General features: G+C 33.5%; 1 protein-coding gene across 2 annotated transcripts in view; it reads left to right on the top strand.

Annotated features, from left to right (window-relative positions):
* LOC141395099 (uncharacterized) overlaps positions 1 to 17,286 on the top strand; it is a 325,045-nt gene extending 307,759 nt beyond the window's left edge. For both annotated transcript variants that reach the window (XM_073970524.1, XM_073970525.1), the window contains one exon: positions 15,142 to 17,286. In XM_073970524.1, coding sequence (XP_073826625.1) covers positions 15,142 to 15,960 — 819 coding nt within the window. In that variant the 3' untranslated portion in view covers positions 15,961 to 17,286. The remainder of the gene's footprint in view (positions 1 to 15,141) is intronic.
* Positions 17,287 to 22,908: the final 5,622 nt, after the last annotated feature.

Raw genomic sequence — 22,908 nt, 5'->3', positions numbered from 1 at the left:
CTGCCAAGGAAATTCTCGCATATTGTTTTAATGCGTTTTGAGTGAGAGTGCAAATATTTTATATCAATATTTGTATGCCATATCTGTCAGCTGTAGTTTTGTAAGGTTCAATGTTATTTGCATAGTAATTTCATTACTTTAGATAATTTGAAAATATATAATTATTAGTCGTTACTTATTTACTTGCATAGATGGCGTTCTACAGAATATTTGTTCTTTAAGCCGAACCAAGGCAAATTTATATAAGGTATATGCATGAATTACAACAACTAAAAAATTACAAAAACAACATTGTTGTTTCTGAAAATTAATTGTCAAAGAATATATTGAATAATAGGGTCGTTCTAAAAATTTTCTCAGAAAAAACATAAATACATTTTGAAAATCCTCTAAAATAGAAAAAAAATGTAATCAAAGTGTAAATATAAAGAATTCAGAACTGTCGTAGGTTATTGTTATTACACGTTTGCGATGAAAGGAAGTATTTTATGGTAGCAAAGTTCGAAATTTCAAATTTCATGAGCAGACCCTATTACATTTTGAAAACTAAATTTAGAAAAAAAGTAAGAATACAGCTGATTTGTCATTTCTGCCTTGTATAAATATGCCTTGAGCCGAACTAACAGCCCTTTTTTGTAAAAATATATTTTTCAAACGTATCGTTCGTATCCAAACGAATCCGTTTTCGTTTTTATCAATGCATATTTATATAAGGTAGAAGTGACAATCAGCTGTATTTTTACTTTTTTTTTTTGCAAATTTGGTTTTCAAAATGTAATAGGGTCTACTCATGAAATTTGAAACTTCGAAATTTGCTACCATAAAATACTTCTTTTCATCGTAAGCGTGTAATAACAATAACCTACAACAGTTCTGAATTCTTTATATTTACATTTTGATTCAAATTTGTTCTATTTTAGAGGATTTTCAAAACGTATTTATGTTTTTCCTGAGAAAAATTTTAGAACCACCCCATTCATTATTCAATATTTTCTTTGACATTAAATTTTCAATAACTACAATGTTGTTTTTGTAAATTTTTTAGTTGTTGTAATTTATGCATTTACCTTATAAAAATATGCCTTAGTTTTTATAAAAAATTAAAAAGCATTCGTTTAATTCTGAAAAGCTTTGTATATCAGTGTTTCCATTATGTTAATTTTTAACATTTTTTGAACTGTTCTCATTGAACAAGTAAAAAAGGATCAGTCGGCTTTGCCGACAGAGATATAACCTCAGCAAATGTGAAGCGAAAATTTTACCTCCGGACAGATCGAATGTATTTAAGGTCTCTTCATAATTTTGTGGCCCTTTTTGGACCATTGACCTTGTGAATTAGGAATTAACTGCACTAAGACACAAATGTTGAACTTTTATGGGGCAGGTACCCTTAGGGAGGACCGATATGGGCCATTTTAGAAGTTAAACTAAATTTTGATAAAATATTAGAAGATCCAAAGTTTGGACCAAATTGGTTGCCCCATTCAAGTGATATCGTCCTAGCATTTTAGTGCACTGATGGGCAAATTGCGAGAGACTCATGTATTTTTTACACTTTTGTGTGTGAGGCAGAGCATTTCTGCCCATCAGTGTTTTAGTGACATTTTTTAAATATTGGGGAGAAGTGCCGAAAGTTGTGAACCGGTATTGCTCATGAAACTAAGTTTGGATATAGTATGACGAAGACCAAATGTTGGACCAAATCGGTTGAACAGTTCAAGAGTTATCGTGTTCCGCCATATATGGTGACGCAGGGGTTTTTTACACCTTTCGGGCTGTTTTCCCAAGAAATATGGACCTGCCCCTGAAAAAACTTTTACCGCCGTAATGAGGTAGCGAATGCAAATCGCTTCAACAAAGATCAAAGTGATTCGCGAGCAGGTCTTAAAGTGAACTTATCCGAAATTTTGTGTGAGAGGTACCAGAAGGAGTAGACAAATATAGCCCATATTCGAACCTGATCTATATCTGGTACATATATTAGGATGTGCAAAATATGGATTACATCGGTCATTCCCTTCAAGAGTTATCGTGCGCAAAATTTTTGTGAATATTTTTGAAGTTTTGTGGGGGAGGTACCAGAAGGAGTGGACCGATATAGCCCATCTTCGAATTTAAACTATGTTTTGATAAAATATTACGAAGGCAACATTTTGGGCCGAATCGACAGATCCGTTCGAGAGTTATCTTGCGCTCCAACCACTACACAAGGTGTCATAGGGGCTTTTTGCAACTTTCAGGCCATTTTCTCAGGAGGTATGGACTTGCCCCTGATGAAATTTGTACCGTCGTATGGGGGGAAGTGAATACAAGTTGTTGCAACAAAAATCAGGTCCTAAACTGAACTTATCCGAAATTTTGTGTGGAAGGTACCCGAAGGAGTGGGCCGATTGCGTCCATATTGGAACCTCATCTAAGTCTGGTAGAAATTTCGCGTTGTGCACAGTATGGACCAAATCGGTTACTCCCTTCAAGAATAATCGTGCCCACAAATTTTCCGAACATTTTGGAACTTTTGTGGGGGAGGTACCGGAAGTAGTGGACCGACATAGCTCATCTTCGAACTTAAACTAAGTTTGGACAAAATATTACGAAAACCAAAATTTGAACCGAATCGGTTCATCCGTTCGAGAGTTATCGTGCGCACCATCCAGCCAGACAGACAGACAGACGGACGGACATTGCTAAATCAACTCCAAATTGTCTGAAACACATTTCGTCCAAACATACTTGGGGTCTAAAACCATTATTTCGATGAGGCACATTTTGCCCATATGAAAGTGTATATACTAGGGCGGGGCGATTTGTATGGAAGGAAAAAAACCTTAATGGGCGCTTCGCGTTTCTGATTCCTGGGATTGAACTGAGCAAAAAAGTCCACTAGACCATAGGTCTACCGCGAAAATCGAGGCTCTCGATTTTGACTTTAAGTTTTTTATCCACGGTTTTTTGATATTTTAGCATATAACGGCCAAACCATTGAGATTTTCGATCCAATACAAAGACAAAAATTGTAGCCAAGACTGTGATTAAGAACTCTGTAATACATCGCAAAACCATTAGAAAGCTCCTTCAGGCAGGTTTGGCCTTGAGAAGGTGCAAACTTTTCGGAAAATGTCGATAAATGGCACTGTGCTACAAGAGTTGACCAGAAAAATATTCAAGCGTTCTGATGCAAAATTCTATCGTGTTGGGATCCATGGACAACGAAAATGCCTTTACTGCCAGACCCACTTAAGCAGATTCCTCTTTGAACTTCATAAGGTATCAGTTACATCCTTTACTGATCAACCCATGCTATCAATATTGTCAACATACGAGGGACACTAAAAACCCTTCTGGCCTAGGCAACACGCAGTGTCACCAAGCGTCATTTGACTTTTTTGGCAAGTTTAACAGTTTTTAACCTATGCGTACTCAGGACAGTTTGACATGCGACCATGTGTTGGGTTGTTTTCGGCGGCTTGATTGAGACAACTCCAAAAATGGTTTTTCAACGCTTTTACAGCATATTCTGGCGACGAAAATCGTTGACCACGCCTTTTTTTCTTCATGTGCTGCAATGCAGATGGAGTCATTGGATCCCCAGTCAGGACGGTACTTCACATGACCCATCAATTCCACGTTTTGTCCGGTCAAAACGGCGCTGGTTTGAATCGATGTGTGAGAGTTCGAATTATCATGATGCAGAACGATTCGTCTTCTCTTGTTCGTTTTTCGAATTCATCAGGAGACTTCAGACAAACAAATTGTAGTGTAATGCTCAGAACTAAACACGGTCAGTTTTGCCGAAGAAACAGGCAACCATTTTCTTCGAAGGTCTTCTTCCATGAACAACTTTCGTTGGATTTGTCTCGCTTTCGAAGACTCAAACGGTTGATTCCTGTTTTGTTTCGGGCTCCTATGTATAGATCCAAGATTCGCCGTCTGTGACGATCGTTGGAAGTATCGCGATTGTTTTTTTTCACAATTTCTTTGCACAAATCCACAAGAGCCTTTTTGAGCGATTGACCAATTTTGCTGGATCTAGCAAGAAAAATCCATTTTTGCGGCCAGGTGTTCATGCTATATCAAAAGTTAATTGGTGGAAAAAAAGTCCAAGCATGCCTCTATCTTACGGTATATAACATGGAGATTTTGCATTATCCGTTCAAACACGGCTTACTTTTTTCTGGTACAACGGCCGATTTTTGGCGACCCTCACGATTTTCGTCTTTTTGCGAGTGTCGGCCACGATTGAACTCATTAAACCAGTTTTTCTTAGTGCTATAGGATGGCCCTTTATCGACATACAAAGATTTATTTTATAAGATTTGATCGATGCACTCTTACCGTGATAATCCACGTCGAAAATTGTGAAAAATTATAGGACGAAAATGTTCACAACTAAATTTCTTTTTTTTTTTTTGCAAAGTGATTTTTTCAAGTCACTGTAAACCAAACAACACATGGTCATATGTCAAACTGTCCTGAGTACACCTAGGCTAAAAACTGTCAAACTTTCCCAAAAAAAAATGTCAAATGACGCCTGGCGACACTGCATGTTGCCTTGGCCAGAGGGTTGTTAATGCCGCTCGTAAGCAAGTAACTTGTGGCTATTGGTGTATATTGTGTCATTTCCTTTGACGTTTGCATCTCGTATAACCTTCCCTAGCAGGATTTTAAAGAGATCCCAGGAAAAGCTGTCTCCTTGTCTGAAAATTCTCTTGGGGAACCGAACTGTTCGGAGAGGTTATTTTCTATTTTAACTGAGGACCGCGTATCATATGCAGTCATCTTACAAAAACAAATGAGCTTTGTGGAATATCCAAATTCACACTTGGTTGGGATTACCTTTGAACGTAAGGCACTGTTGAAGGCCACTCTATAATCGCCAAAAAGGTTATCGGTGTCGATCTGCATCTTTTGTGTCTTCTCCAGGATTTTCCACAGGGTAGATATCTGATCAATGGTGGAGTTGCCAGTTCTAAAGCATTGCCGACCAAGAAGAGGGCACACAAAATTCTCAATATTGGCAACTTTTGACAGTGTGTTAGTAAGGTTGAAAGCACGCATGCTGCAAAACAAAAACAAATCAAAACATTTGCTCTTTTTTGTGTGCTCTTTCGTTGCGTTCGGGTCGTGTGTGTGTGAATTACCGAAAAACTTCGTAACTTCAACAATACCAAAGAACGGCATTGTTCTAAAGCCGCATTGGTATGGCCTAATTATTTCATTGGCCATAGGCCTTAGCCATTCGCACAATATCCCCCTGCCTTACAAGCAATAGTAAGCAGACGTATGCCCCTATACTTGAAGCACACAGTCTTATCTCTTTTCTTGTGGACGGGACGGAGGATGCTCAGGTACCAATCGTCGGGTACGCGTTCTTCCATATCCTGAACACACTATCCCAGCAAAAATTTGGATCCGGTAGTCATTACGTAACCCATTACAAAGTAATGTAAACAAGCTTCTTATCGCATTACAAGTAATCTGAAAAGTAATGGGTTACTTCTTAAAAAATTTACAAGGTAAACCTACTTACTTTACTCCTCACTAAGTAATGACGACGGTGGCACAGTGAGAGTGTGTCCGACTATAAATCCTAGGGTTGTGTGTTCAACGCTCACCGTCGGCACGCGAGTTTTTTTTTAATTAAAAAATAACAGTTCGTGGTGCACATGTGCGCTGTACATTTAAGTTCTTAAGCAACCCTTAATATTCGTGTGCGTGGCATAGTGTGTAGTGTCTTTGGCTAGAAATCAGAGGGTTCGTGGGTTCAATTCGGGCAGACAGCGAAATAAAATAAAGTAAAAAAAAGTAAGAAGTGTGATGAAATAAAAACAAATTCTCTACATCAACTGTTCTAAAAATAGAATTTTTTTCACCTTACTTTTCAACTTCTATTGGCCACAGAATAACTAGTTATTCTAGTGGTCATAAAATAACTACAAACTGAGTGCGACATGCCCTTGTAAAAATAATGGGGAAGAAAGGAGGTTTGATAGTAGTTACGGCTGCTAAAAATCCCTTACGAAACCCATGATTTTGGGAGGACTTTTTTTGCTGGGATATAATTTATCAAATTACCTTGCTGGTCTCTACAGGATGATGTGCCTGTACCAAAAGTCATCAGTTTTATGTTTCACTCTTTGATAGAATTTTCTGACTTCATTCTGGCTCCTGTACATCTCGATTTGTTCACACTCCCGCTTTTCCATTTCTCTTTTTTTCCTACGGAAAAAACGTTTCTCCACTCTCCGTTTCTCCCGATACCTCTCTCGTGCGCTACGCCTTGCTACTGATTGTAGAGTAGCCTTATATGCCGCGTTTTTCTCTTCGGTAGCAGCAAGACACTCCAGGTCATACCATGCGTTCCTTGGTGGAGGTCTCTGGAATCCAAGTATGGATTTTGCGGCTGTTTGCATGGAGTGGACAATATTTTGCGATTGTACTGATATGTTATCGGGGCGAGGAGTGCTTTGATTGAGGAATTAGGCCAGTGGAGTTGAATATACTGTGTCTATCTGTTGTGATTGCAGTTTACCGATGTCTAAAATTCGCGTTGTGTCCAGCGTATGGAAATAAACTTTATGAAACGTTTGCAATAGTTTCGTATTTTCCATAGGAACAAAACAAAACGAAACATAGCCCAAGTTAATCGAACTCGCTGTTTAGTTTGGTTTTGTTTACATTCGTGCGTGCGAACAAAGCGAAAGCGAAAAGTTCTCCACTAAAGAACAAATCATAGAAAACGAAACCGTACAATACACATTTGAATCGTTTGCTGGTTGTTTAAAACTTCACCGTAGTATGTTCCGAGTATGTTGATGTTAGCTTAGTGCGTTGTTAAACAATCAAATGTGTGTTTGTGTCTGAATGTGCCACAATACAATAAACGTTTGCAAACGACTCATGTTGTTTCGTTCGTGAATGAAACAAATCGAAACAGCATAGCCGAAGTACATTTCAGCAATCGTACAATTATGTTCTTCGTCAGTTTAAAAGTTTGTGGTTTCATTTTGTTTTGTTCCTCGGAACGTTCGCACACCCAACATGCTCGACGAATGTCTTCTATCTATCACATCGTGATCAATTTGATTTCTTGTTTTCTGATGTGGAGACAGCCAGGTGCCATTATAATTTCGAGATACCTAAATCTGGTACTGCTAAGTATCATGTTTTTTGTCGCTGCGAAATCTATCAGTCTCATTCCATTGTCAGATGTTTCACTGTGGAGACTGAATTTCCTGACTGCTGGGCCAAAGATATTCTCCTTTCCAATTTTGGCATTAAAATCACCTAGAATAATTGTTATGTCATGGGCAGGACAATGGTCATATGTTTCTTCTAGGCGCTCGTAAAGTATTTCTTTGGTCTGTTTGTCTTTGTCTTCGGTTGGAACATGAGCGCAAATAAAGCAAATGTTGAATAATTTTCCTTTTATCCGTATTGTATATGATTTAACCTCAGACCAACTACAAATCGGCAACCAAACTCATGCTTTGTGTCGTGGCTGCTATAATACATTGCGGAAACTTTAGGTGATGTTGTGACGCATTTCCCAATCCATCGTATTTCCTGTATGACAGTTATATCGGCCTTGTACTTTTCTTGTGCGAACATTCCAGGTGCATATTGGCAGATCAAGGTCCTTAAAACGTATGCGAGGGTCGTCAACTTTAGAGGGGGTTGATTTTCTTTTTCTTTGTTTTTTTCATAGTAGGATGCTTTTTTTCTAGGGGTGGGTTACTAACCTGACACCCAAACCCAAGTTTTTTATTGTTCTTATGGGTTCACTACCTTTAACGGGTGTTAAAGGCAGCTCCTCAGGTGACACCACGGGGAGGTCAAAGTCCACTTGGGATGAGAAAGGGACAAAGATAAATCCTAGGCTTTGCCATGTTAAAGCCGACCAGGACTGTTGCTTGGTATCTTTCATCCCCTATAATACCTTAACAGCCACTAGTTTATAGGACGTACGTATGTATGGCCATTTACTCCATTCCCTCTTCATTCATTCCATTCACATCTCCTCCCACTTCACCCACACTATCTTTATTAATAATCAAAATGAATCCTCAATGGATAAAGTTTTACAAATTACTTCAATCACAAAAATTGTTATTCCCACACAGGGTCATTGTCTGGCACATGAAAAAAGTAGTTCACAAAACTGTTAAGAAGGAAGACAGAAGTGGAAGTAAAAAATGGTAATTTAATACCTCACAACAAACTCTCGCACTTGACAAACCAACCAGAAAACAAGACAAAGAAGATTGTAAAATCTTCTTAGCCCAAAGTTGATGATGATGAGTCTTGTCTCAGCGGAAGTAGTGGCAGGCAATTCTGTTAATCACATAATTTGTTGTCGACAACGACGATGGCTACAAAGTGCTAGAAAGGAGAGTGAGTGTGAGAGTAGTTTATTTAGAGCAATTTCCTTAAAAAATTATGACCGTTTTGTTTTAATGGCTGCGTTAACTGAGCATAGAAAAGTTTTAAGTATTCATAATGGTGCAATTAGGGTTTAACACTCCACTTTTTTGTGGCCAGTATAAATCAAAGAAAGTGTTAATAATCTTAAATGAGTTGTTATACTTAAAAACAAAGTAAGTCAATTATGTTTTATTTTACATATTTAAAGTAATTAGAGAAAACATTAAAGGTAAGAGACCCAGAGTGAAAAATAGAGAAAATAATTTAAATGTGGAAATGTTCAATTAGGAAAGGCATTATAATACGAGTTATAATAGTGGATTTTTTTTTTTAAATTATTGAAATCTCATTTTTTCACATATATTTTATTACAATTTGTATTGTTGTTGAATTTAAACTGTGTTATGTAGATTTAATTTTTCAAATTAGTTGTAATTGAATAAACAGCCGAACTTTTCTATAAAGAACTTCCCTGTAACGAATACTTCTCTATAACGAAGTTGATTTTGGAGCACAAGTGAAAATTCTCACACAAAATATTCTCTCTATAACGAATTTTTTTCTCTATAACGTAGCAATTCATCGGTCGCCAAGTATTACGTTATAAAGAAGTACGACTGTATTTGGTTTCGGAAAAGGCACAGAACACTGTACAACTCCCCCTAGGTCATAATTAAAAATTTAACAAGTAAGACAATAATTCTAATAAAAATTAATAGCCAAGTCATAATAGACATTGAAATAGCACAAAATTCCCACAAAGGTGAATTTTGGTGGAGTGCTAGGGTTTGCCATTAGAAGCAACGTCCTAAAAGTCCCCATCGATCCCATGTGTGCAAAAAAAGTTTTTCGGGGTCAAACGTCATTTTTGGAGGCATTATTCAGTTTTTTTTTCATTTTTCTCAGAAATAGTAAGACTTAGCAAAAGCCGGCTAAAGTAAAAGTGTTAGATTTAACAATTGCCTACAAGGATGGTCTTTATAATTTTTAAAAAAGGCTTATTCAAGAAGGCCAAATGTTTTCGATTGTACATGGACAACAAATGTAAAATTGAGTTTTTCATTTTAAAAAAAATCCAAAAAATTGTTTGATGCTACATCAATGATTTTTGGTATAAAGATTAAAAAAACAAGTAAGAACGGCGTTAAGCGAAACGAACTGTATTGAAGTGAATAGGTACACTTAGTTTTCTTTCGTTTATAAAAGTACTAAGTTCTTCCACTTTCTACTTTCCCTCCAAAAGAGCATATATGGGACTTCATCGTAGTTATTTCCAAAACATGGACCAATATTTACAATTAACGAATTGAGCTTTTGAACGCCTGGCAACACACAATATTAAATAGCAGCAATCTCGGTTCCTAAATTTTGATTGTTTTTTGAGAGTAAGTTTTCTATCTTTTCCGAACACAAAATCCCAAAATTCTACAACAAATTCGGCAGAAAAATGTGACTAAGATCTTTACAAAATCTTAAATGAGAGCTATACCAAAACGTGGACCCATGCTGTCTGATTTTTTGCAAGGTGTGTTTTGTACCTGTAAAAATGTGTTGTACCTCTAACGAAGATTAAATACGAAATTTCAGTTATTTCGGTTGAATAATGTGGCTAGAACTTTCAAAATACCGAAAATCGGGGGTACCGTTCTATAGGAGAAATATGAAGACGCAGGTAGGCCTATACCGACAAATTTCTGATGAAAAATTTTATACCCCCAATTAAGACCAAATACCTATTTTCAGCCATTTCGGCGGGATGTTGGAGCCAAAATCTTCAAAATGCAGAAAGTTGGAGGGACCGTTGCAAGAGGGCTATATGAAGACATGGAGCAAAAACGGAAAATTTTAGGTGGAAAATTTTATACCACCAAGGAAGACTCAATACTAAATTTCAGCCGTTTTTACATGGGATATTTAGGGCACTACCTTCAAAAAACCGCAAATCGGGAGGTACCGTTCTATGGTAGGCGTGGACATGTAGCGACAAATTTCAGGTGGAAAATTTCATACCCTGACGGAGACTAAATACCAAATTTCAGCCATTTCGGGGGGAAATTGAGGCTACAACCTTAAAAATACCGAAAAAAGGGTGATACAGTTCTATGGGGACTATCTAAGGGCATGAATCTATATCTACAAATTTAAGGTGGAAAGTTTTATACCACCAATGAAGACTAAACACCAATTTTCAGCCATTTTGGTGTGATAATGAGGGTAAAAATCTCAAAATACCGAAAATCGGGAGGTACCGTGGACCTATACTGACAATTTTAAGGCTGGAAAGTTTCATACCGCCAACGAAGACTAAATACCAAATTTCAGCAATTTCGGTTTGATAAAGATGCTAAAATAACGAGAATCGGGAGATACCGTTCTATGTGGGCTATATGAAGGCGTGAACCATTATAGCCCAGTTTCAATACCAAGCATCCTAGGAGTAATGGAAACCTTTATAAAGTTCTATCTTAAAAATTGCAAACTGTATCTTGATTTCAGTAGACGGACATGGTTAAATCGACTTAGAATTTTATGCTGATCAAAAATATATGGGGATTTGTGAGTGCAATCGGACACTTTTTCAAAATGAGGTTTTTGATATCCTTTATTTTTTGCTGTGGTGCTGCTGCTCTTTTTATACCCTCAGCATTTATGCTAATGAGGGTATATACACTTTCATACGGCAAAATGTGCCTCATCGAAATAATCGTTTTAGACCCCAATTATGTTTGAACGAAATGTGTTTCAGACAATGTGGAGTTGATTTAGCCATGTCCGTCCGTCCTTCTGTCTGGCTGGCTGGTGCGCACGATATCTCTCGAACGGATGAGCCGATTGGGTCCAAAATTTGGCTTTCGTAATATTATTATTATTATTATTATCCAAACTAAGTTTAAGTTCGAAGATGGGTTATATCGGTCCACTCCTTCCGGTACCTCCCCCACAAAAGTTCGAAAATGTTCGAAAATTTTGTGGGAGTAACCGATTTGGTCCATACTTTCCACATCGTGAAATTTCTACCCTGCTTAGATGAAATTTCAATATGAATTCAATCGGTCCACTCTTCGGGTACCTCCCACACAAAATTTCGGAAAAGTTCAGTTTAGGACCCGCTCTCGAATCGCTTTGGTTTTTGTTGTAACATCTTGTATTCACCGCCCCCCATACGACGATACAAGTTTTATCTGGGGCAAGTCCATTCTTCCTGAGAAAATAGCCTGAAAGGTGCAAAAAGTCCCTATAATACCGTGTGTAGGGGTTGGAGCGCAAGATAACTCTCGAAGGGATCTGCCGATTCGGTCCAAAATTTGGCCTTCGTAATATTTTGTGCAAACTTAATTTAAATTTGAAGATAAGCCATATCGGTCCACTCCTTCAAGTACCTCCCCCACAAAAGCTCACAAATGTTCGGAAAAGTTGTGCGCACGATAACTCTTGATGGGAGTGACCAATTTGGACCATACCTTACACATCCTAATATATCTACCAGATATAGACCTGGTTCGAATATGGACTATATTTGTCCACTCCTTCGGGTACCTCCCACACCAAATTTTTGATAAATTCACTTTAAGACCTGCTCTCGAATCACTTGAATTTTTTGAATGAACTTGCATTCGCTGCCTCAATTACGACAGTAAAAGTTTTTTTCAGGGACAAGTCCATACTTCTTGAGTAAACAGCCCGAAAGTTGTAAAACCCCCTATGGCATCATATCTAGTGGCTGGAGAGCTCGAACCGAATACTGCGTTCGTCCACACTTTGGATATGGTAATATTTCTGCGAATATTAGAAGAAATTTGAAGGTGGTGCTTATAAGTCCACTCCTTCCGGTACCCCCCACGCAAAAGTTCGAAAATATTCGCTAAAATGGTACGCGCGATTTCTCAAAGACTTAGCAACCGATTTGGTCCAAACTTTGGATCTCGACTGATACGTTTTTACTTGTTTTTTTTTATAAAATAACAATTGTTTCACACGGATATAAAGGAAAAATTGTATTGACAAATTTTAAAATAAATAGAATAAATAGCAGTCATTCGAATCCCACTTCCAAATAGGAATGAAAATTTTTGTAATTGATCGTAGACCACAAAACGTGGATTTTTAAAGAATATTTTTTGAGCCTCTCTGGACCACAAAACGTGGATTTTTAAAGAATATTTTTGAGCCATATCTAGATAACAAAATGTGGATTTTTAAAGAATATTTTTTGAGTCTCTCTAGACCACAAAACGTGGATATTTAAAGAATATTTTTTGAGCCATATCTAGATCACAAAATGTGGATTTTTAAAGAATATTTTTTGAGCCTCTCTAGACCACAAAACTTGGATTTTTGGCTACACAGGCAAACGTGGACTTTTATGGCATCTCTAAACCCCAGCTATAGACAGCAAACGTGGACTTTTAAGGCATCTCTAAACCACCAGATATAGACCACAAAACGCGGCTTTTTAAAGAATATTTTTTGAGGAATCTCTAGAGCCCAAAACGTGGATTTTTAAAGAATATTTTTAAACCCTCTAAAGGCCACAATGTGGATTTTTAAAGAATATTTTTAAACCCTCTAAAGGCCACAATGTGGATTTTTAAACAATATTTTTGAGCCCTCTAAAAGCCACAAAACATGGATTTTTAAAGAATATTTTTGAGGCATCTCTAGACAACGAAACGTGGATTTTTAAAAAATATATTTTCGGAGGCATCTCTAGATCAAAAATGGATTTAAAAAAATACTTTCGAAAGCATCTCTAGACCACAAAACGTGGACTTTTAAAAAAATATTTTCGGAGGCATCTCTAGACCACAAAACGTGGATTTTTAAAAAATATTTTCGGAGGCATCTCTAGACCACAAAACGTGGATTTTTAAAAATATTTTCGGAGGCATCTCTAGACCACAAAACGTGGATTTTTAAAAAATATTTTCGGAGGCATCTCTAGACCACAAAACTTGGATTTTTAAAACATTTTCGGAGGCATCTGTAGACCACAAAACGTGGATTTTTAAAAAAGATTTTTGGAGGATTTCTAGACCACAAAACGTGGATTTTTAAAAATTATTTTCAGAGGCATCTCTAGACCACGTGGATTTTTAAAAATTATTTTCAGAGGCATCTCTAGACCACGTGGATTTTTAAAAATATTTTCGGAGGCATCTGTAGACCACAAAACGTGGATTTTTAAAAATTATTTTCGGAGGCATCTCTAGACCACGTGGATTTTTAAAAATATTTTCGGAGGCATCTGTAGACCACAAAACGTGGATTTTTAAAAAATATTTTCGGAGGCAACTCTAGACCACAAAACGTGGATTTTTAAAAAATATTTTTTAAAAATAGAAAATCGAAGTATATCGCGAAAATTGCATCCAAGCCCGCCGTGCAAAATTGTTTCTATTTTATATTAAATATCTGATAAAACAACAAAACATACAAAAAAAATTATTTCAAATTGGACCAATATTAAAGAAGTGTTATGAGTATTTCTTTACAAATGGGTTTTTTATGGAATTCGATTTTTTCAAGGCGCGATATCTCTGGAACCGTTAGTCAAAAATCTGAAAATATACTGAAATATTTTGCTGATGAGCAGTATCAGCACAGCAAAAAAAATAAAAGAAATCAAAAACCTCAAAAGTGTCCGATTTCACTCAGAAATACCCATATACTTTATAGGGTCTCTGACGAATATTTCAATGTGTTACAAACGGAATGAAAAATTTAGTTATACCCTCCATAATATGGTGAGGGGTATAAAAATAAATTCGTCATCGTTATTTACACAAAATAAATCTTTGTTAAATATATTTTAAATTTATTTTAACGTTTCTGTTGCTTCAAATGCAGTTGAGAATTTAAAGAAATTATAAAAATAAATATGGCAACACCAACAGTTGTGTTTAAATTTAAATCTCAACAGAAAAAAACCAAGTTCGAGTTCATAATTATAAATATCACATTGACATGTAAATTAGGCAGAAGAAACAAAAATTTTCCCATATTTGAGGATACAAAACGTAATTCCAACAAAATTTATTGTTTGTTCTTTAATTATAACGAATCCACCCAGCAGAGCCCCACTTAAGCAATGTTCCGCATATGACATGTGTATATGTATGTATTTACAATTTTTTTTTAGCATGTCATGAGAAAATTTCTTTCGTATTTTTTTCTCATCTTATTTTTATTTAGAATGTTCTGTGACGACAACAGGCTAAGTACTTAATTAGCTAAGAATTGACAGTATTTTATTTTCTTGTTTTAATTAGAGAGAAGAGCTTCATTTTTGTTGCAAAAACGAATATGTAGAATTTAATTTAATTGCTTTTTTACGTGCATATTATTTTTGTATGTTGTATGGAAAGAGTTGTACTCAATGTATAAGAGAACTTATTGTGGAGAAAGAAGAACTGGATTAAATAATGAGAAAGACCTCCCCAAGAAGCTTAATGTTTTATGATTAAACATGTTTTAGATCCAATCTTGTATAGCTTTAATTATTAATTTGAGTTTTGTGTCAGTGCATACATCCGGAGAAGAAGAATGATGCCAAAAAACACACATAGCCTCAAATTTATTATTGTTGTATTTTTCCACATATGACGGTCTTACTGCCATAGACCTAATTTTACTTAATGAGACCTTAAAATTATAGCTAAAAATCTTTGCATAAATTTTGTTTACTAATTTAAGATATCAATTTTTCATTTTTCTTTACAGATGTCCTATATGAATACACGACGCCGTCTTGGCTCGGTGAGTGATTCGGTGCCACCATCAGAATCCTCGGAGGGAACAAATTCATCGGAAAACAATGATATGATTATGAATACGGAGTGGTCACATGGTTCACAAAGTGGCAGCGGTGGTGGTGGTGGTGTTAGTGCTGGTGTCAACTCCCTCTATTCGGAAGGCGACACTGATACCTTGAGTACTGATACGGCCAGCAACAATATACTATCCGATTATGAACGTGGTCAGGTGGAAAGTTTCTTTGGTGGTTTGGGTACGGAGATTTTTGTCTCCTCTGCCTTGGCCAATTTATACGAAGGCACTGGCAAAGACAATGATTGGCATTTAATATTCACGGGAATTCCAGTAATTTTGTATGATAAAGGTAGTGCTCGTGCTAGATCTATACCACGTGTAACATTGGTCTTGGCTGAACGTGGTTCATGTTTTGCTCTTTGGTCTGATCGTATTGATAATCTATCAAGTTATCGAGTGGCTGGTCCATCGTTTCATACCATGTGTCTATCGACAAATCATCAGCAGATGATTGGTTTTAGTTTTGATTCGTCCGAAGCGGCGAGAGAGTTGTGGCAACATTTGGAGCGTTTAATAAGTGATCCAGAGAATATTGCTCTCTCCTTGCCGGGCCGCAAGAAACCCAAACAGAAGCGGATTAAACATGCCCCTTTGCCACCCAAGGCTCAAATTTCCCATCCATGTCAATTTCATCATGTCACGAGTGTTACAAAGGATGACACGGATCGTTATTATAGTATGCAGGCGTTTGCACCCATGACTCATCATTAGAGAGAGAGAGAGAGAAAAGAGTTGACAGGTGCAGTTTTAAGTAAATACATACATACATACATGTCTAGTTAAAAGTCCGATATGGACGTTAGTACGAGGAAAACGTGGTGTGCAAATTATAAAAACAAAAATTAAAAATAAGTAATTTTTAATTTAATTAAAATAAAAAACAAACAAAACAAATCAAGCATCATTGTCTTAAGTGATAAGTACACTTTAAATATTTGCAACCACAAACAACAATATTTATATATAAATTATTTAATTCGATTTATATAGTAAAATATTTATCTGTGATATACTTAAAACAAACAAAACAAAAACAGCAAAAAAAAACTTGCATATAATTAATGAAAAAAAAAAATAAAAAAATGTGGAATTTGTTTTTTTACGATTTTTTTATTACTTTTTTGTTGTTAAAAATTTTTTTTAAATAAATAATAACAAAAACATTAGTCTTAAATTTAAGAAACTAAATATCAGATTGTCGATATTTAGATAAGGAATAAAAATATTCAACACTTTATAAGCTTAACAAATATGAAGCCATTTAAACACAGGGTGTCTACAAGAGGTGTGAAAAAAACATTAAATACAACATACGGAGTTAAACACAGATTTTGTTTGTTAAACAAAATTCTTTATTATTAATTTTGAAAGAAAACTAAATACTTCCTCCTTGTCTATTTCCTATGATCTTTCCATTTAAATGATTATAACACTCATTGTGGAATACCCTGTATTTTTAACTAACAAACATATTATAAATTATTTATTGTATATTAAAAAAACGGAAATATATACGATAAATATCGTATATAATATCATGATCGTATTTTTTTATTTTTAGAATTTTAGTCTGTGGCTAATATATTGTATCTTAACTACAAATCAAAAACAACACAAACACTTATTAAATATTCTTCATTTTTAGTTGTATAAAAAATAGTTTTTTGTTTTTAACAATTTAAGTCAATTTATGAAATATACAAGTCAATGGTCGTCACATTTTAAAATTGCTATACACAACAATAACAAATAAAAATACATAACAACAAAATACAATATTATAATTAGTGTTAGTTTAAGAATACGAAATTGTTAATTTTTCTATTTCCTTTGCTAAATGTATATAAATAATAATAAATACATATATATGTACACATATTATGTATTAACTTAAATCAATTTCGAATGTGCTATCGAAATATTGAACATTTATTATTTTTATTAATTAATCTTAGACATATAAAAAAATGTAATAACATTTACTATATCATGAAAAGAAAATTATTAATAAAAAAATTACAAATTTCTTAAACCAAAGTAATGAATTGTTTGAATTTTATTTTCGGTATTTCCAAACCCAGTATATATAGTCCATGATTTTTAGGTAAAATTGGACCAAAAATGTAAGTCGCGATTTTTGAGTAAAATTAGACAAAAGATTTACAGTGTGTAGTCCATTATTTTTATGAAAATTGGTCAGAAAATATAGCCTGATTTTTTGGTATAAGTAATCCATTATTTTTATGAAAAATTGGTCAGAAAATAGAACATGATTTTTTGGTAAAATTGGACAGTGTATAGTCCATTATTTTCATGAAAAATTGGTCAGAAAATAGAACATGATTTTTTGGTAAAATTGGACAGTGTATAGTCCATTATTTTCATGAAAAATTGGTCAGAAAATAGAACATGATTTTTTGGTCAAATTGGACAGTGTATAGTCCATTATTTTCATGAAAAATTAGTCAGAAAATAGAACATGATTTTTTGGTCAAATTGGACAGTGTATAGTCCATTATTTTCATGAAAAATTGGTCAGAAAATAGAACATGATTTTTTGGTCAAATTGGACAGTGTATATTTTCATGAAAAATTGGTCAGAAAATAGAACATGATTTTTTGGTCAAATTGGACAGTGTATAGTCCATTATTTTCATGAAAAATTGGTCAGAAAATAGAACATGATTTTTTGGTAAAATAGGACCGTGTATAGTCTATTATTTTCATGAAAAATTGGTCAGAAAATAGAACATGATTTTTTGGTCAAATTGGACAGTGTATAGTCCATTATTTTCATGAAAAATTGGTCAGAAAATAGAACATGATTTTTTGGTCAAATTGGACAGTGTATAGTCCATTATTTTCATGAAAAATTGGTCAGAAAATAGAACATGATTTTTTGGTCAAATTGGACAGTGTATATTTTCATGAAAAATTGGTCAGAAAATAGAACATGATTTTTTGGTCAAATTGGACAGTGTATAGTCCATTATTTTCATGAAAAATTGGTCAGAAAATAGAACATGATTTTTTGGTAAAATTGGACAGTGTATAGTCCATTATTTTCATGAAAAATTGGTCAGAAAATAGAACATGATTTTTTGGTCAAATTGGACAGTGTATATTTTCATGAAAAATTGGTCAGAAAATAGAACATGATTTTTTGGTCAAATTGGACAGTGTATAGTCCATTATTTTCATGAAAAATTAGTCAGAAAATAGAACATGATTTTTTGGTCAAATTGGACAGTGTATAGTCCATTATTTTCATGAAAAATTGGTCAGAAAATAGAACATGATTTTTTGGCCAAATTGGACAGTGTATATTTTCATGAAAAATTGGTCAGAAAATAGAACATGATTTTTTGGTCAAATTGGACAGTGTATAGTCCATTATTTTCATGAAAAATTGGTCAGAAAATAGAACATGATTTTTTGGTAAAATAGGACCGTGTATAGTCTATTATTTTCTTGAAAAATTGGTCAGAAAATAGAACATGATTTTTTGGTCAAATTGGACAGTGTATAGTCCATTATTTTCATGAAAAATTAGTCAGAAAATAGAACATGATTTTTTGGTCAAATTGGACAGTGTATAGTCCATTATTTTCATGAAAAATTGGTCAGAAAATAGAACATGATTTTTTGGTAAAATTGGACAGTGTATAGTCCATTATTTTCATGAAAAATTGGTCAGAAAATAGAACATGATTTTTTGGTCAAATTGGACAATGTATAGTCCATTATTTTCATGAAAAATTAGTCAGAAAATAGAACATGATTTTTTGGTCAAATTGGACAGTGTATAGTCCATTATTTTCATGAAAAATTGGTCAGAAAATAGAACATGATTTTTTGGTCAAATTGGACAGTGTATATTTTCATGAAAAATTGGTCAGAAAAGAGAGCATGATTTTTTGGTCAAATTGGACAGTGTATAGTCCATTATTTTCATGAAAAATTGGTCAGAAAATAGAACATGATTTTTTGGTAAAATAGGACCGTGTATAGTCTATTATTTTCATGAAAAATTGGTCAGAAAATAGAACATGATTTTTTGGTCAAATTGGACAGTGTATATTTTCATGAAAAATTGGTCAGAAAATAGAACATGATTTTTTGGTCAAATTGGACAGTGTATAGTCCATTATTTTCATGAAAAATTGGTCAGAAAATAGAACATGATTTTTTGGTCAAATTGGACAGTGTATAGTCCATTATTTTCATGAAAAATTGGTCAGAAAATAGAACATGATTTTTTGGTAAAATAGGACCGTGTATAGTCTATTATTTTCATGAAAAATTGGTCAGAAAATAGAACATGATTTTTTGGTCAAATTGGACAGTGTATATTTTCATGAAAAATTGGTCAGAAAATAGAACATGATTTTTTGGTCAAATTGGACAGTGTATAGTCCATTATTTTCATGAAAAATTGGTCAGAAAATAGAACATGATTTTTTGGTCAAATTGGACAATGTATAGTCCATTATTTTCATGAAAAATTAGTCAGAAAATAGAACATGATTTTTTGGTCAAATTGGACAGTGTATAGTCCATTATTTTCATGAAAAATTGGTCAGAAAATAGAACATGATTTTTTGGTCAAATTGGACAGTGTATATTTTCATGAAAAATTGGTCAGAAAATAGAACATGATTTTTTGGTCAAATTGGACAGTGTATATTTTCATGAAAAATTGGTCAGAAAATAGAACATGATTTTTTGGTCAAATTGGACAGTGTATAGTCCATTATTTTCATGAAAAATTGGTCAGAAAATAGAACGTGACTTTTTGGTAAAATTGGACAGTGTATAGTCCATTATTTTCATGAAAAATTGGTCAGAAAATAGAACATGATTTTTCGGTCAAATTGGACAGTGTATAGTCCATTATTTTCATGAAAAATTGGTCAGAAAATAGAACATGATATTTTGGTAAAATTGGACAGTGTATAGTCCATTATTTTCATGAAAATTGGTCAGAAAATAGAACATGATTGTTTGGTAAAATTGGACAGTGTATAGGCCACTATTTTCATGAAAAATTGGTCAGAAAATAGAACATGATTTTATGATAAAATTGGACAGTGTATAGGCCACTATTTTCATGAAAAATTGGTCAGAAAATAGAACATGATTTTTTTGGTAAAATTGGACAGTGTGTAGTCCATTATTTTCATGGAAAATTGGTCAGAAAATAGAATATGATTTTTTGGTAAAATTAGACAGTGTATAGTCCTTTATTTTTATGAAAAATTGGTCAGAAAATAGAACATGATTTTTTGGTAAAATTGAACAGTGTATAGTCCATTATTTTCATGAAAAATTGGTCAGAAAATAGAACATGATTTTTTGGTAAAATTGGACAGTGTATAGTCCTTTATTTTTATGAAAAATTGGTCAGAAAATAGAACATGATTTTTTGGTAAAATTGGACAGTGTATAGTCCATTATTTTCATGAAAAATTGGTCAGAAAATAGAACATGATTTTTTGGTAAAATTGGACAGTGTATAGTCCATTATTTTCATGAAAAATTGGTCAGAAAATAGAACATGATTTTTTGGTAAAATTGGACAGTGTATAGTCCATTATTTTCATGAAAAATTGGCCAGAAAATAGAACATATTTTTTTGTTAAAATTGGACAGTGTATAGTCCATTATTTTCATTAAAAATTGGTCAGAAAATAGAACATGATTTTATGGTAAAATTGGACAGTGTGTAGTCCATTATTTTCATGAAAAATTGGTCAGAAAATAGAACATGATTGTTTGGTAAAATTGGACAGTGTATAGTCCATTATTTTCATGAAAAATTGGTCAGAAAATAGAACATGATTTTATGATAAAATTGGACAGTGTATAGGCCACTATTTTCATGAAAAATTGGCCAGAAAATAGAACATATTTTTTGGTAAAATTGGACAGTGTATAGTCCATTATTTTCATGAAAAATTGGTTAGAAAATAGAACATGATTTTTTGGTAAAATTGGGCAGTGTATAGTCCATTATTTTCATGAAAAATTGGTCAGAAAATAGAACATGATTTTTTGGTAAAATTGGACAGTGTATAGGCCACTATTTTCATGAAAAATTGGTCAGAAAATAGAACATGATTTTTTTGGTAAAATTGGACAGTGTGTAGTCCATTATTTTCATGGAAAATTGGTCAGAAAATAGAATATGATTTTTTGGTAAAATTAGACAGTGTATAGTCCTTTATTTTTATGAAAAATTGGTCAGAAAATAGAACATGATTTTTTGGTAAAATTGAACAGTGTATAGTCCATTATTTTCATGAAAAATTGGTCAGAAAATAGAACATGATTTTTTGGTAAAATTGGACAGTGTATAGTCCTTTATTTTTATGAAAAATTGGTCAGAAAATAGAACATGATTTTTTGGTAAAATTGGACAGTGTATAGTCCATTATTTTCATGAAAAATTGGTCAGAAAATAGAACATGATTTTTTGGTAAAATTGGACAGTGTATAGTCCATTATTTTCATGAAAAATTGGTCAGAAAATAGAACATGATTTTTTGGTAAAATTGGACAGTGTATAGTCCATTATTTTCATGAAAAATTGGTCAGAAAATAGAACATGATTTTTTGGTAAAATTGGACAGTGTATAGTCCATTATTTTCATGAAAAATTGGTCAGAAAATAGAACATGATTTTTTGGTAAAATTGGACAGTGTATAGTCCATTATTTTCATGAAAAATTGGTCAGAAAATAGAACATGATTTTTGGTAAAATTGGACACTGTATAGTCCATTATTTTCATGAAAAATTGGTCAGAAAATAGAACATGATTTTTTGGTAAAATTGGACAGTGTATAGTCCATTATTTTCATGAAAAATTGGTCAGAAAATAGAACATGATTTTTTGGTAAAATTGGACAGTGTATAGTCCATTATTTTCATGAAAAATTGGTCAGAAAATAGAACATATTTTTTTGGTAAAATTGGACAGTGTATAGTCCATTATTTTCATGAAAAATTGGTCAGAAAATAGAACATGATTTTTTGGTAAAATTGGACACTGTATAGTCCATTATTTTCATGAAAAATTGGTCAGAAAATAGAACATGATTTTTTGGTAAAATTGGACAGTGTATAGTCCATTATTTTCATGAAAAATTGGCCAGAAAATAGAACATATTTTTTGGTAAAATTGGACAGTGTATAGTCCATTATTTTCATGAAAAATTGGTTAGAAAATAGAACATGATTTTTTGGTAAAATTGGGCAGTGTATAGTCCATTATTTTCATGAAAAATTGGCCAGAAAATAGAACATATTTTTTGGTAAAATTGGACAGTGTATAGTCCATTATTTTCATGAAAAATTGGTCAGAAAATAGAACATGATTTTTTGGTAAAATTGGACAGTGTATAGTCCATTATTTTCATGAAAAATTGGCCAGAAAATAGAACATATTTTTTGGTAAAATTGGGCAGTGTATAGTCCATTATTTTCATGAAAAATTGGTTAGAAAATAGAACATGATTTTTTGGTAAAATTGGGCAGTGTATAGTCCATTATTTTCATGAAAAATTGGTCAGAAAATAGAACATGATTTTTTGGTAAAATTGGACAGTGTATAAGTCCATTATTTTCATGAAAAATTGGTCAGAAAATAAAACGTGAT

The sequence above is a fragment of the Musca autumnalis genome, unplaced genomic scaffold, assembly GCF_047663935.1.
Source record: "Musca autumnalis isolate F117 unplaced genomic scaffold, ASM4766393v1 scaffold_2, whole genome shotgun sequence".
Lineage (NCBI taxonomy): Eukaryota > Metazoa > Arthropoda > Insecta > Diptera > Muscidae > Musca > Musca autumnalis.
The sequence above is the reverse complement of the archived record's forward strand: the minus strand, read 5'-3'. Positions and strand labels throughout refer to the sequence as shown.